At 40.0% G+C, this 15,040-nt stretch overlaps 1 protein-coding gene across 1 annotated transcript in view; it reads left to right on the top strand.

Annotated features, from left to right (window-relative positions):
* PAK2 (p21 (RAC1) activated kinase 2) overlaps positions 1-15,040 on the top strand; it is a 57,290-nt gene that overhangs the window by 21,081 nt on the left and 21,169 nt on the right. The window contains exons 2-6 of the mRNA XM_080918750.1: positions 1,239-1,446; positions 9,359-9,459; positions 11,580-11,727; positions 12,473-12,504; positions 13,595-13,702. Of these exons, the coding sequence (XP_080774876.1) occupies positions 1,260-1,446; positions 9,359-9,459; positions 11,580-11,727; positions 12,473-12,504; positions 13,595-13,702 (576 nt within the window). The 5' untranslated portion in view covers positions 1,239-1,259. The remainder of the gene's footprint in view (positions 1-1,238; positions 1,447-9,358; positions 9,460-11,579; positions 11,728-12,472; positions 12,505-13,594; positions 13,703-15,040) is intronic.

Below are 15,040 nucleotides of genomic sequence, written 5' to 3' on the forward strand. Positions count from 1 at the left end.
GATGGCTCAGTTGACAAAATGATTGTTGTACAAATAACAGAGCCTAAACCCGGGTCCCTAGCACCTATAGAAAAAAGCTAGGTGTTACGATCAGAGCGCTAAGGAGTGGAAACAGAACGATCCTCGGGGCTTGCTTAGCTATCCAGTCAAGGCAGCTGTTGAGTTTAAGGTCCAATGAGAAACCCTGTCTGAAAATTCAAGGTCTAGAGTGGTTGAGGAAGACACCTTTACCAGCTTCTGGTCTTCCTGTGCATGTGTACATGTAAATACACATATAAAGGAGAGCCAAGCATTAGTCATCTCTACTTCTGACAGTCAACCTAGCAGAGATATCCAGAGATAGCTCAGTGGCTGCTCAAGAGACATACTGTTCTTCAGAAATCTGGTTTTCTTAATATTCTATATTATGTAGCGTGCCATTCCTGTAATTCTAGCATTTATGAGGCAGGACGAGCCCTACAAGTTTAGGTCTGATTACATAAACAAATGGGCTGGAGAGATGGCTTGGTGAATAAGACCAGTGGCTGTTGAAGAGGACCTGGGTTGGATTTCTAGTAGTCACATGGCAATTCACAGCTGCTTGCAAAACACACACACACCCCACAGCACATGCAATAAAAATAAATCATAAAAAATCCAAACTGTTTTAATTTGCCTCTCTAATGCTGTGTTGAAACACTGATACTACATGAAAATTTTAAAATAAACAAAAATTTTACTAACTGACTAAAACCAACCTGGGGAAGGAAACTATTAATTTGGTTTAAAGATTGCAGTCTATTATCAGGGAAAGCCAAGGCAAGAGCCAGAAGCAGAAATCGAGGAAAGCTGCTTATTAGTTTGTTCCTCCCCCGTGCCTCACACACTTGCTTTTTATATGACCCAGGACTCACCCAGGGGTGGCACTGTCAACCGTGAGCTGGGCCCTCTCACATTAGTCATTAGCCAGGAAACCTCCCACAGATTTATGTACAGGCCAGCCTGATGAGGCAGTTCTTATCTACGGGTTCTTCTTCCCAGGTAATTTAGTTTGTATCATAGCAACGAAAATGAAGCAACACACAAACATTTCTTCTATATTTTGAAATATGTTTTATCTTTTATCATTTATCCAAAGTTTGCAAATGTCACTAACTGGATCATATTTTTCTAATTTGCCGCTGTGGTGGGGGTAGTTACTGTCTGTGCTGTCTTTAACCATGTAATTAATTGAATGCTTTGGGGGTTGTCTCTTTCAGGCCGTTTCTTAATTCCGAATCATGTCTGATAACGGAGAGCTAGAAGACAAGCCCCCAGCGCCTCCAGTGCGAATGAGCAGTACCATTTTTAGCACCGGAGGAAAAGATCCTTTATCAGCCAATCACAGTTTGAAACCTTTGCCTTCTGTTCCAGAGGAGAAAAAACCCAGGAACAAGATCATCTCCATATTCTCAGGCACAGAAAAAGGTAAACAGCTGCTGTGATTAGCACATTGGCTTATGATACATTGCCCATCTTGATATCTTCATGGTGAATTACAAACAAATGTAAGAAAACATGAGGGTAAGAGCACTTGCTGCTCTGCAAACAATGACCTCGGTTTGATTCCCAGCACCCACAGGGCAGTTAACCAGTCTATAACTTCAGCTCTAGGGGATCCAGCGCCCTTTAATAGAATCTCACGGGCTTGATGGCACACCTGTCACTTAGAACTTGGAAGACTGAGACAGGAGGATGACTTGAGCTCAAGAATTCAAAGCCAGCCTAGAGGTATTTAGAGATACTCTGTTTCTAAACCAAACAAAAACAAACTCATTCTCCATTCATTCAGAGTCTTACTGTTTAGCCCAAGCTGTTGGTCCTCCTGGCTGCAGGTATATGCTGACATACGTAGCAAGATTACCTTATTAAACTGTGATTAATTGTTTAATGTGCTTGCTGTAGATGGTGGATTTCTGCACTTCATTTTCTGAGACCTTTTTACAGCTTTCTAACATTAGTGAGATTTCTTTGACCTTTCTAGTTTATTCTGAGTGACTTTAACAAAGTATCTTAAGACTGGGTACTTTATTGAAGATATGGTGGTGTACACCTTTAATCCCAGCACTCAGAAGGCTGAGACAGGTGGATCTTCATGAGTTCAAGACCAGCTTGGTTTACATATTAAGCTCTAGGTCATCCAAGGCTACATAAGTGGAATCCTGTCTCAACCCTATTCAACTTCCCCAAAAGAGGTTATTGTTCATTTGGTCTGTGCTTCTGGTAACTAGAAACTGCAAACAGCATAGTTCAGGTGTCTGATGAGGACAGTGTCACAGTATGGTGAAGATTCAGAAGAGGAGCCTATGAAAATGTTCAAATCCAGAAGCAGGCTTTGGTGCTTACTCAGAAGTCATTGTGCTCTCTGACACCAACATCAATCCATTCTGAAGGTGGTCATTACCAGATATCTTCTGTGAGGTCCTTCCCCTTTGAGTTTCAGCTACCTTTCTAAACCGTTTGTTGTTTGGGGTTTTTGTTTTGTTTAGACAGTCTCTTGTAGCTGAGGCTGGCATCAATCTCTGTATGTAGCCAAGACAGGTCTTGTGACTGCTGGTCTTTCTGCTTCCACCTCTCAAAGAACATGAAAGATTCCAGGCCTGCAGAACTGCCCCACTCTTTTTCGTACTGCTGACTGAAGGTCAGGCCTCCAGGATATGAACCATTAAAGAAGAAACCTTAGCTAAACGATAGCATTGATATTTGAGGGTATCTGCTTATAGTGGTTAATCACAGTTGTCAGCTTCATCTGTAATCAGTGGGAACACCTGCCCACCATGGGTAGCATATTCCTTGGCTGCAATCCTGGACTAAGTGGGAAAAGGGAGCTGAGTGAATGGAAGAAGTGTTCACTTTTCTTGGTCCCTGGTTGTAGTGAAAGAAAATGAAACTAAGATGCTGCTGATATAAGAATGGCAATATGAATGAAGCCCAACACCCACATAATGAAAGAGAACCAACTCCCACAAATGGTCATCTTACTTAAACACACACAAGGAAAAAAAGGCAATATGGAACAGTGTTTGGTGGGCAAAGTGCTTGTTCTGGAAGCCTGGAGGTCTGAGTTCTGACTGGAGCATTTACATAAAAAGCAAGGTGTGCCTGTAACCCCAGCCTTGGGAGGGTGTGGTCAGTAAGGAAGACCGTCTAACACTGTCTCAGAAAATAAGGTAGAGGGGATAATAGAAAAGGACAGTATAGACTTCTGACCTCCAAAACACACTCACGCATGCACCAAAAACACATATTAAAAAATGACAGGATAGGGGCTGTAGTCTTCTGAAATCCGTAGTCAGCTGTGGTTAGAAATTAAGGATTTTTCTTATTTTTCAGTGGTAATATAACATTTGGTCCTATGTCCTGTCATAGTTAGAAGGAATTGATGCAGCCTCAACATGTCTTCTTTTAAGAACTAGCAGAGGCAGAGACAAGCAGTTTTATTGAGTTCAACATCAGCCTGGTCTACAGAGTGAGTTTCAGGATATCCAGGGATATGAAGAGAAACCCTGTCTCAAAAACAAACAAACAAAAAAGTGTCAGGACTGAAAGTAATGACGTACAGCCTTTAGTCCCATAGTCCCAGCACTGAAAGAGACAGGCATGTCTCTGAGTTTCAGGATAGCCGGTCAAGGCTGTGTAGTGAGACCCTGTCTCTCCTCCTCCCTCCCCCATCAAAAAAGAAAAGTCTGTTCAGATCACTTATCCATTTTTTCTCAGGATGTTTGTTTGTTTGTTTGTTTTTGCTTGCTGAGTTCCTCATATACTCTGGATATTGATCCTTGTTGATTAAATAGTTTGAATATTTTCTGTCCTCTCATTTACTCTTTTATATTAGAAAAGCTTGTCAGCTTGACACAATCTCATGGAATTAGACTTTTTCATGAAGGGATCCTCTTTGGTTGTCTATTAATGTTTGCATACTCTGTTTGAGTTACCAGGAATAAAATGATAAGCAAAGCAGATGGTCCCTAGCCTTATGATGCTAACCCAAAAGCTAGTGGGGCTGGAACTGTATAACTCATGGGTCATATGGTGCCTAGCATGTTGTGAGACCCTAGGTTCATTTCAGCAGGGTGGTGAAAATGTAATTGTGAACTATGAAGAGTGACATAGTGCTAGTGTAAGATGTCGGATTAATTTGAGTATTTGGAAAGGCTTCCTACAGAAATAAAAACAGCTTGAGACTAAAGAATAAGAATGAAGCAACATTCTTCCAGGTGTATTCTGTGCCTAGAGAAGAGCTGTTAGTGGCCAGGCCACAGGAACATGTGCACTTGTGGGTACTACAGGCTAATGTAACTTAACAACAGAGCACCTCATAGTTACAGGCAAGTGTGATATTCACACAGAACTGCACACAGCAGAAAAGGTGGGAAAAGATCTGGTCACAAGGGGCCTAGTATTCTGTGGTATGGAGTCGAGATTGTTTCCAGGGAACCATTGCAAAATTTAAATCAGGACAAGAGCTGGCCACGTTTCTATTTGAGGTACTGGCAATAGCCATACAGAAACAAGGCTTTACTGGAGGTCTAAGACTGACTGCCTTGGAAACTGTCGTGCTTTTGCAGGAGCCCTTAGCCAGTTTAGTAGTTTTAATAATGAAAACAGCAGTGAGCCTTTGTCTAGCTTAGTCAGATAGCTAGTGTTGAGTTGGTGAAGCAGTTATCAACTGAGGCAGATTTACATGCCAATAATTCAGACTGTGTACATATTTATATCTGATGGGTTACAAAGATGATGTATGAACATCTTTCTTGTCTAGAAACCCAGTATTAATATTAATGTTAGATTATATTTCACCTACTTCCCTGAGAATAAGTATCCTTATATGTAAGTTTAATTTCTCTCACTTGAAGCTATCCTAAATCTTAAGAGTCTTGTGTTTAAACAGATGAGTGTTTCCTCTCCTCTTTTCTGTTTTGGAATGCACAGCAGTCTTCCAGCTCATTGTGCCCAGTGTGGGGTCCCAGGCTTGGCTTCAGATGGGGCTGTTTTTAACTGACTTCAGCTAGAAATGTACAGAGAGGCAGTGGCCTTAAGATTTCATGTTAGCATGTGGCTCGGGATTTTCCCACCTCTTCCTACTGCTGCTGCTTTGTTACTTAATAGGTTTCTATGGCCCATTATTTCCTATCAAGTGATCTGTTGCCTGTAGATATCTTATAGATTATTACGTGTGACAAGCAAGTAGAAAATGGACTTAAAGTTTTAAACATGAATGTATTTCTTTTCTAAAGCTGGGGTATCTTGTATAATTATTTTTAATTAGAAATGATCTTCCTCCTCCTCTCCCTCCTTTTTCTTCCTTTTTCCTGCTCCTCCTCCCCTCTTCCTCCTCCTCCTCCTCCTGTTTTTTTGGCCAGCAGTGGTGGTGCATACCTTTAATCCCAACACTCAGGAGGCAGAGGCAGGTGGATCTCTGAGTTTAAGGCCAGTCTGCCCTACAGAGAGCATTCCACAGCAGCCAAGGATATACAGAGAAACTGTATCTAAATATATATATATATATATATATATATATATATATATATATATATATGGCCAAGACTGGAGACACATCTTTAATCCTAGCACTCAGGAAGCAGAAGCATGAAGATCTCTGTGAGTTCTCAAACAGCCAGGGTGAAATATAACGAGAGAATCCTGTCTTAAAAACAAACTGAGCATGTGTGCATGCATTTGCCTGCAAATCATGGTATGTGTGTAGAAGTAAAAGATACCTTGTGACAGTTGTTTTTTTTTTTTTTTCCTTTTACCACGCATGTACAGGAGATCAAGCTCAGGTTGTCGGGATCGGAAGCAGGCATGCAGGCATCTTTACCCACTGAGAGCCCTTTCTTGCCCATCATTTTTATTTGAATGGACTAATATATTTTGGTATATCTCTGGGCTATCATGTTCTAGTCACGTTCATGTTTTTCTCTGATGTTTTCATCTATATCTCTAACATTGATGAAATGTTCTGTCGACACCAGCTGGCCTTCCTTATAATCTGGTCACCGTAACTATGGTGATTTTCTGGAACTCAGATAGTCACCCTGTGAAACAGCTGGCTGGAATGTTAGGTCAGTGGCAGACATTGTGGTTGATGTACCTTGATGTTGATGCCCATGTTGGATTAGGTATCCATGATCAAGGTCATAAAAAAAGGGCACCTTTCCCAGTAACATACATTGGGAAACAGTGAAGAAGTTCCCAGGATAACAGGAGAAAGGTCTTTGGAGAGTATTTTTTTAAAAAAATACTTTTCTTAATACACAAGTTTTGTTTCTCTGTCATTTCTACAAAACAGTATACAAATTAAGCTATTAGTTCATACCCAGCAAATACGTTTTCCTGTTTGCAGTATGATTTAAAATTACAGGGACATACAGAGAACCAGAAGTCCTAACAGATTACTCAGGTCAGTCTGATAGAAAGGAAAGGTTGATTATGATAGGTGTAATTGTGTGTTTTAGTGAAGACAACAAAATTTTATGCAAGCTTACTGCCTTCCCTCTGCTCCTTTCTATAATTGATGCGACCTGCCTTCCTGCCCCATCTCTTGTTGATGAATATATGTAACTGGACGATCTACAGGAAGTGTGGACATTTTTCAGAAATGTGTCATTTCTGGTCAAAAACTGGTATTGTTTCCTGTGAGTGCCAGATTAGTGATGTCTTTGTGAGCAAAGAAAAGCATGTGCTAGCATGTTTACCTTAGTATGTGTACAGACTTATCAAACAGCAATGAAGTAGAATCTCATGGTTAAACATGACTGTGGACCACATTTTTAATTCAGATTCTGTATTAAAAACACTTTCCTCTTTTCCCTGGGATGACTAAATACAACAAGTCCTTGTGAGAAACAAGTGGAATTAAATAGGTTTGGGTATTAAGATATTGAAATATTTTATTTTAAAATACTTTCAGAGAGAGAGAGAGAGAGAGAGAAGGGGGAGGGAGAGAGAGAAAGAGAGATGTGCACGCCCAAGTGTGTGTGTGCGTGTGTGTGTGTGTGTGTGTGTGTGTGTGTGTGTGTGTGTGTGTGTGTGTGCGCGCGAGAGCATCTGATCCCATTACAGATGGTTGTGAGCCACCATGTGGTTGCTGGGAATTGAACTCAGGACCTCTGGAAGAGCAGTTGATGCTCTTAACTACTGAGCCATCTCTCCATCCCCTGTTATTTTGTTTTTCTAGATGAGGTTTCACTGTGTAGCCCTGGCTGTTCTGGAATTTGCTCTATATAGACCAGGCTGGACATACACCTGCCTCTGGCTCCCGAGTACTAGGATTAAAGGCATGTGCCACTACCACCGATACATATGAAATTTTGTTTTGTTTTGTTTTATAAAGTTGCATGTTAGGTTATAATGAAAAGTTTGCTGGAATTGGGAGTGAAAGGGCAGAACATAATTCCCCATATGTATGATTGCCCATACAGGTCCAGGTACAGTCTCCACTAAGACACAATGGGATGTTATACACAAGTATCTCCTGATAAATTGAAGTTATGGAAAATAAACTTTTTTCTAAAACATACAGATTTCCAAAGTTTACTTTTTAAAAAATGATTAAAGACTGTGTATGTCCTAGGAAAAATTAGTTTATAGCTAAAACCCTTTCTACAAAGAAATTGTTAAAACCTACCTGACTTTATTAGTGAATCACATGTTTAAGGAAGAGATAAAACAATTCTATATCATTTCCAGAAAATAAAATGAGATGTTTTCTGACACATTTAGTGACTTCACGTTACCCAAACCAAAACATTACAAAAGAAAGAAAGCTATATTTCTCTTGAAGTTGGCCAAGTTTCAACAGTGATAATCCAATAGTATATAAGAAGAGCAATTGATCAAGATCAAATAGAATTTGTTTCATAACTGCAAGGACAATTAAACATTTGGAAATTGGTGTAATTTATATTTATTTCTGACTTAAGTGTTGAGCAAACTTGAAATTGAAGGAAATGTAATAAATTTGATAAAGGGCATGTTAGAAACATTGACTGTTTATTAAACTAAAGAAATCTGTTTTCATTCCGTTTCAGTAAAAACACAAAAATATCTATTAACACCTTTACTTAACCATGGTCTAGGGACTAGCCAATTCAATAAGGTGGAATGAATGAATGAGTAAATGATCCACATTAGGAAGGATATGGCAGCCTTTCCTTAGTTCACCATAGCATATTATTTACAGAAAATTCTGTGATGCCTACAAAAATTTTACAAGTAAGTAAAAGAATGTCCAAAGGTCAGGTCTAAAGGACCTAAATCTCTAAAGAATGAGATTTATTTTGTGTTTTCTGGTGGGACTGAACCCAAGGCTCCAGTCTGCTAAGCAAACAAGTACCTCTGAGCTACATTCCCAATCCCAAAACTGTTGTTTTTAGTAGCATCAAAAATAAATATTCCTTTACAAAAATATGAAAGTAATGGCAGGGTCAGTATTCTGTTTCCCAATAACTAGCAAACATTGCTAAGAGAAATTAAACACCTAATTCATAGATATTTGTTGTTGGTTCAGAAAGCAAGATGTATATATATTCTAAGTTGATTTATAGATTAATGCAATTCCTGTCACAACCCTAAATGGCTTTTGTAGAAATGTAAAACATTGTTAATTTCATATTAGAAATGGCGAGGACATGAAATAATCGTAGCAGATTTGAAAAAAAGTTTAAAAAGAAAAAAAAAAGGACTTAGACATAGAGAGTTCACTGTAAGTTTACTGTACTTTTGATGTTTGTTTTAAGGATGACAGTAATCAAGGTAGACAGGATTGGCATAATGATAGACAGATGATGTTAAGAGAGCAGAGCATCCAGAAATAGATCCATGATTTTAAGAGCTACAGATTAGAGGAGGAGAACTGGGGAGAAAAAGGAGTTGATGTGTTTGAATGTGCAAAAATGTTACTGATGTTGCAAGAATGTTGCAATAATCTTTTTACAGTGCAACTATAGTAGAGTTGGGTAATTTTAAGATGTAATATTTATAAACTGTAATAAAAAGGAAAGTGTAAGCCAGGTATAGTGGCTCATGCATTAATATTCTTAGGCTATACAGAAGAATTGCCATGAATTTGAGGCCAGCGTGGGCTGGAGAATGAAGCTCTGTCTCAGAAAAGCAAGGTGGAGAAGGAAGAGGGAGTGAAGGAAGAAGTCAGCTTTTCATAAGTGGCATTCATGAACTGTCACTGGAGACACCTTCAGCAGGGCGCATGTTGTGTGTACCAGTTTCCTATCATAATTTCATTCATAGTTGGTTTCAGGAAAATACAAACACAATAATAAATGCCATAATTAGCTTTGTTTAAAGAGATGATTTTTCTCCCCCTACCCCCATCCCTCAGGAAGTAAAAAGAAAGAAAAAGAACGGCCAGAGATTTCTCCCCCATCTGATTTTGAGCACACCATCCATGTTGGCTTTGATGCTGTTACGGGAGAGTTCACTGTAAGTTTACCTAATGAGGTTTGTTTATGACATTAAAGCAGTGCTAAAGGGTTGGGAACTAGCTCGGTGGAAAGAAACACTTACTGGCTGGGCAGTAAGTAGTAGCATGCCTTTAATTCCAGCACTGGGGAGGCAGAGGCAGGAGGATCTCTAACTTCAGGATCAGTTTGATCGACATGGTTCCAGAACAATCAAGCCTGCATGGAGAAACCCTGTCTCCAAAAAGAGAGAAAGAGAAGCACCTGCTATGCAAGTATGAGGACCTGAATTTAAATCTCCAGCGTGCACGTAGTCAGATGAAGTAATTGTAGTGCTTCTACTGTGCAGTGGGGACAAGAGACTCTGCATGCTACTGTGGTTATGATGATTTATTTTAGTAAGAGCAAAAGACTTGTCTCAAGGAGGAAGGCAACCATTCCTGAGATGATTCTCTGACCTCTGAAAATGTGCACACAGTCAAAATAAGAAAGCAAAAAAGGTACTCAAGTATTTTGTTTAATGTTAGGTTTGAAATTAACTTTTCTCTCTGGTTTTTTGAAACAGGACTTTTATGTAGCCCAGGCTGGACTCCCACAACTGATTTTGTAGTTAAGACTGATCTTGAATATAGTGCTCCTGTCTCTGTCATCCATGTACTTGGGTGATAACTATGGAGTCACATGACTGGTGTTTTCGATCCTATGTGACAATCAGTTCTTTTTCCTTTTTCCTTTTTTTTTTTTTTTTTGGTTGTTGTTTGTTTAAAGCAAAGTCTCACTATATCCCAGTAAAATCTGGAACTCTGAATCCTCCTGCTTTCAGGCGTCAGAATGTGGAGTTATGCACTGACTACTGTGATTAGAATTGTCAATTCTTGTCATAAAAATACTAGTAGTTGGGGCTGGAAAGTAGCTAAAAATTTAAAATACTTGTTGCTTTTACAGATCTGTGTTCCATTTCCAGCACCAACACGTGGCTTACAACCATCCACATCTCCAATTCTAGTGTATCTGATACCTGTTTCTGACCTCTGAAGGCATGAAGCATAGGTGGACATACATTAGTCACATACATAACATAACTTTCAGAGGAATTAGAAATTAGATGACCCTTTTCTCTAGAGTGCCAGGCCTATCAATTATAGTTATGAAAAACAGATACAGAGTATGATGGTTTGTAATGCTCGGTTCAGGGAATGGCATTATTAGAAGGTGTGGTCTTGTGGGCTTTAAGACCCTCATCCTAGCTTCCTGGAAGTCAGTATTCTGCTAGCAGCCTTCAGATGAAGATGTAGAACTCCGAGTTCCTCCTGCTCTATGCCTGTCTGGATGCTGCCATGTTCCTGCCTTGATGATAATGGACTGAACCTCTGAACCTCTAAGCCAGCCCCAACTAAATGTTGTCCTTATAAGAGTTGCCTTGGTTATAGTGTCTGTTCACAGCAGTAAAATCCTGACTAAGATACAGAGAAATAGACTTTTAGGGATAGAATGATGGCTCAGTTGGCAAAATGCTTATTTTGCAAGTATGAAAAGGTCTGAATTCAGGTCCTTAAAAGTCACATAAAAAAAGCCAAATGCTGTGTTGTGATCCTGCACTCACAGCCTATTTGGTAGCATTTTGGGCCAGTAGAAGATCTATCTCAAACAAAATTTGGAAGGTACTGGGAGGACCACACTAGAGCTTGTCCTTTGACCACAGAGTTCTTTAAAAAAAAAAAAAAAAACTAGACTTTTGATCAGACATAATGAATTTGAGGCCAGCATTGTCTGCAGAATAAGTGAGCCCCGGGACAGCTGGCATTACCCAGAGAAACCCTGTCTCGAAAAATAAAATAAAAACTACTGTACTTTTGTAATCCCAACATTAAGGCAACTGTGGGCAACTAAGGCACTAGAACTCAAAGTATTTTGAGTTCCAGGCAAGGCTGAGTGATACAGAAAAATAAGCAAATACAGGCCATAGAGCTGGCTCAGTATTGAGGAGCACTTGCTCTTGCAGAGGACCTGGTTCAGTTTCCAGCACCCACACAGCAGCTCACAGCCTTCCATGACATGTGCTGTGCAGGCATTGTCATTGGTCTGTGAAACGTTTTTATTAGAGCATTAAACATAACTAATTTGTGGCTTTCTTTTGGTTAGGGCATGCCAGAACAGTGGGCACGGCTGTTGCAGACCTCCAACATTACCAAACTTGAGCAGAAGAAGAACCCACAGGCTGTGCTGGATGTCTTGAAGTTCTACGACTCCAATACCGTGAAACAGAAGTATCTGAGTTTCACTCCTCCTGGTAAGACCCCAGATAGTGGTAAGAGGCTGGACCAAATGCAGAATGCCAAAGCCCTACCAGATAAAAGATTCCTCCTGGGAACATAAAAGATGGAAGTGTAGCTGTTGTTGTTCCTTCTCTCCTGCATACATCTGCTCTTTGGAGAGTGATGAGGTAGGCCCGAGCATGTCTGGAGATTATGTTAACCTCATCATTTTACCAGAAATGGGAGTTGGTGGATGTTTGGGTCTTTGCTTATTTAGTCTCTTTCTCTTTCAAATGACTGCCAGCAATAGAAGGCAAAGCATCTAATGTGTAGACAGGTTTATGTTAGAGATGGTTGCTATGAGTAGGTTAGAGTGGACGTGACTTGCTATATAGAAACGGCAGGCATTGACATGAAAATGTGTTTCTACTCCTCTGGTGTTATGGAAAACACCCTTAATCCCATCGCCCAGGAGTCTGAGGTAGGCAGATCTCTATGAGTTCAAAGCCATACTGGTCTACATTTAAAGTTCCATACCAGCCAAGGATATACCTAACCCTATACATGCAATAAATAAAATCTAAAATGGGGGTGGGGGTGGGGAGGAGAAACAATGACTAGCAGGGACTGACTAGAAGGGAATGTATAGCAAATATCAGGCCAACCACAGGTACAAAGCAAAACCCTGTCTGCTTCCTCCCTTTTTTTTGGGGGGGGGGGGGGAATCATTTTCCAGTTTTCTTTCTCAAATTGGTAATCTCTTTTCTGTTTCACATTCAGAGAAAGATGGCTTCCCTTCTGGAACACCAGCAGTAAGTTAATAATTTATTACAGTTTCTCTTCTAAGTTAGGTTTACTAGAACAAGTCTATTTTATTTTGCTTGGTAAATATATAAGAACAGGGGGCTGGAGAGATTGTTCAGCAGTTAAAGAGCACTGGCTGCTCTTCCAGAGGTCCTGAGTTCAATTCCCAGCAACAACATGGTGGCTCACAACCATCTGTAATGGGATCCAATGCCCTCTTCTGGTGTGTCTGAAGACAGTGACAGAGTACTCATACATAAAGTAAATACATCTTTAAAAGAAGAACATGAATATATATATATAAACAGTTAGATATGGTAGCCATGTCTTCAACCCCAGGTCTCAAAAGGCCAAAATCATGAATTCTCTATGAATTTGAAGGGTTGGTGACTAGAAAGACCATGTCTCAAAAAAACAAAAGTGAAGTAAAATTAGCTATCAGATACATACTTGTTTAGTTTTTCTTTTTTAAAGTTAGCCATTTGATTAATTAAAATATATTAAGTAAATAAGATTTGCTTATTGGGCAGTTGAAAGCAACTAATCTTTACAATGACTTCCAGAGCAATTTAACTACTTTCCATATGCCACGTTGAACCTGAATATGGTTGAACTAGATGGAATTCTCTCCTCCCACACCTCCTACCAGGACTGTTCTGAGCATGGCAAACTGTGTCAGAGTCTGAATAGTTAAAACCTTGTTGGCTCCTTTTCTCACTTTGTTAACTGCTGAGTCTGGATCTTTTAAATCCCTTAAAATGAGGTTTATGTCTACAGAGTCCAGAGAACCTTCAGTTTGGTCCTAAGAAGACAGCACCCCAGTATACTTGGGAGCTCTGAACATAGCTCAGTGGTAGAGCAGTCACACCACACACAAGCTCAGGATCAGTCCTTAGCAGAGTCCCCTCCCCACTGAAATGATAACTCATCATATATATTTATTTACTTTTTAATTGGTGTATCAGAACCAGTGAAGTTCAGTAATTTTTATATTGGCTATTGGAGAAATAATCTTTTAAGTCTATTTTTATGGGGGAGCCCCATTTTAACCTTGGATATTATTGGTTTATCCTCTTTTTCTTGCTGTAATAAATGCAGCTGAACACCAAGGGGTCAGAGACGTCAGCTGTAGTGACAGAGGAAGATGACGACGATGAAGATGCTGCTCCTCCCGTCATTGCCCCTCGGCCAGATCATACAAAATCAGTGAGTGACAGACGGATGACCTGCAACTATATGTCTTGAAAACATGGCTCTGTATTTGACTTACAGTCAAAATGCTTAAAATACTGTATTGTGGAGAAACTTGGTTATTTTTTAGAAATTGCTCTTTGGAGCTGATGAAATGACTCAGCATGTAAGAGTGCTGCCCACCAAGCCTGACAGCTTGGATCCAATCCCTGGGACCCACATGGTAGAGGGAGAGAACTGACTTCTGCAAGTCATCCTTTGACTGCCACATGTGCAGTGTGGCTTGTGTTCACACACATACACACAATACCTAAAGTAACACTGATAAAACTCCTCTGAGCCGGAATGTCCTGAGGGGTGTGGTGCTGTACAACTTTAATCCCAGCAAGGCATGTAGTCTCTGAGTTGAAGCCAGCTAGTTTAGAGAGTTCCAGGCCAGCTAGAGCTGCATACTAATACACTACACCCTATCTCTGAAATAACAAACAGAAAAGAAAATTAACAGCCTCTTCAAAAGTTAAAATGCTTAATTCACAAGGCTTTTTTTTTTCTAAACCCTCCCTTATTGTAAAGAGTACATATTTCTTTAGCTTTCTCAATATAGGTTACTATTATATCTAAAACTTAGATCATTTCTGCTCCCTGGATTATATATTTTAATCTTGTTCTCAAAGGCTGTATGTCTGATGAGGTGGTATTTAAGACTGAAATCATTCACCAACTAAGAATTCTAAGAGTAGGGGCTTCCATGGTTCCAGGCAGTAAGGAAGTGCTCCAGCACTGCTCTTCCTGGTGTGAGGGGAGCGCAGACAGATGCTTGTGCCTCCATAGGACTCAGCAGGCTCCACAGACAGGTCTGAGACTGGTTCTTTATGACTTAGGACAGGCTGTTTAAAAGGAAAGGAAAATGTTGAATTTGTATAAAATTTACAGGCCAGGTAGTACATTTATTTCAATATCAAGACACTTATTCTTTTCTCTTAGTAAGTTGTGTTGGGGTTCATTTTGCTTTTATTTTGAGCCAGAGTCTCATGTAGTCTAAGCTGGCTTCTGACTCACTATGTAGCTCATGTTGGCCTGGAACACCTGACCTCTTGTCTCTGCCTCTCAAGGACCCGAATATGGGTGTATGCCACCATACCAAGATGCAAACTTGCTCTTTCGTTATTTTTATTTTATGTGTAGGTTATATATGTCTGTGTACCTACCACATTACACCTGTTGCTGTATAGACATGCACCACTGTGCCTGCTAGCTGTGTTCCTTGTTTGAATATACTGTTCCCATTCTTCAAAACAGTGGAAGAGATAGCTTAGTTTTGCAAAAAGGGGGTGGGAGGGAGCAAGGGATTTT

This window comes from Micromys minutus (genome assembly GCF_963924665.1).
Source record: "Micromys minutus genome assembly, chromosome: 7".
Classification (NCBI taxonomy): domain Eukaryota; kingdom Metazoa; phylum Chordata; class Mammalia; order Rodentia; family Muridae; genus Micromys; species Micromys minutus.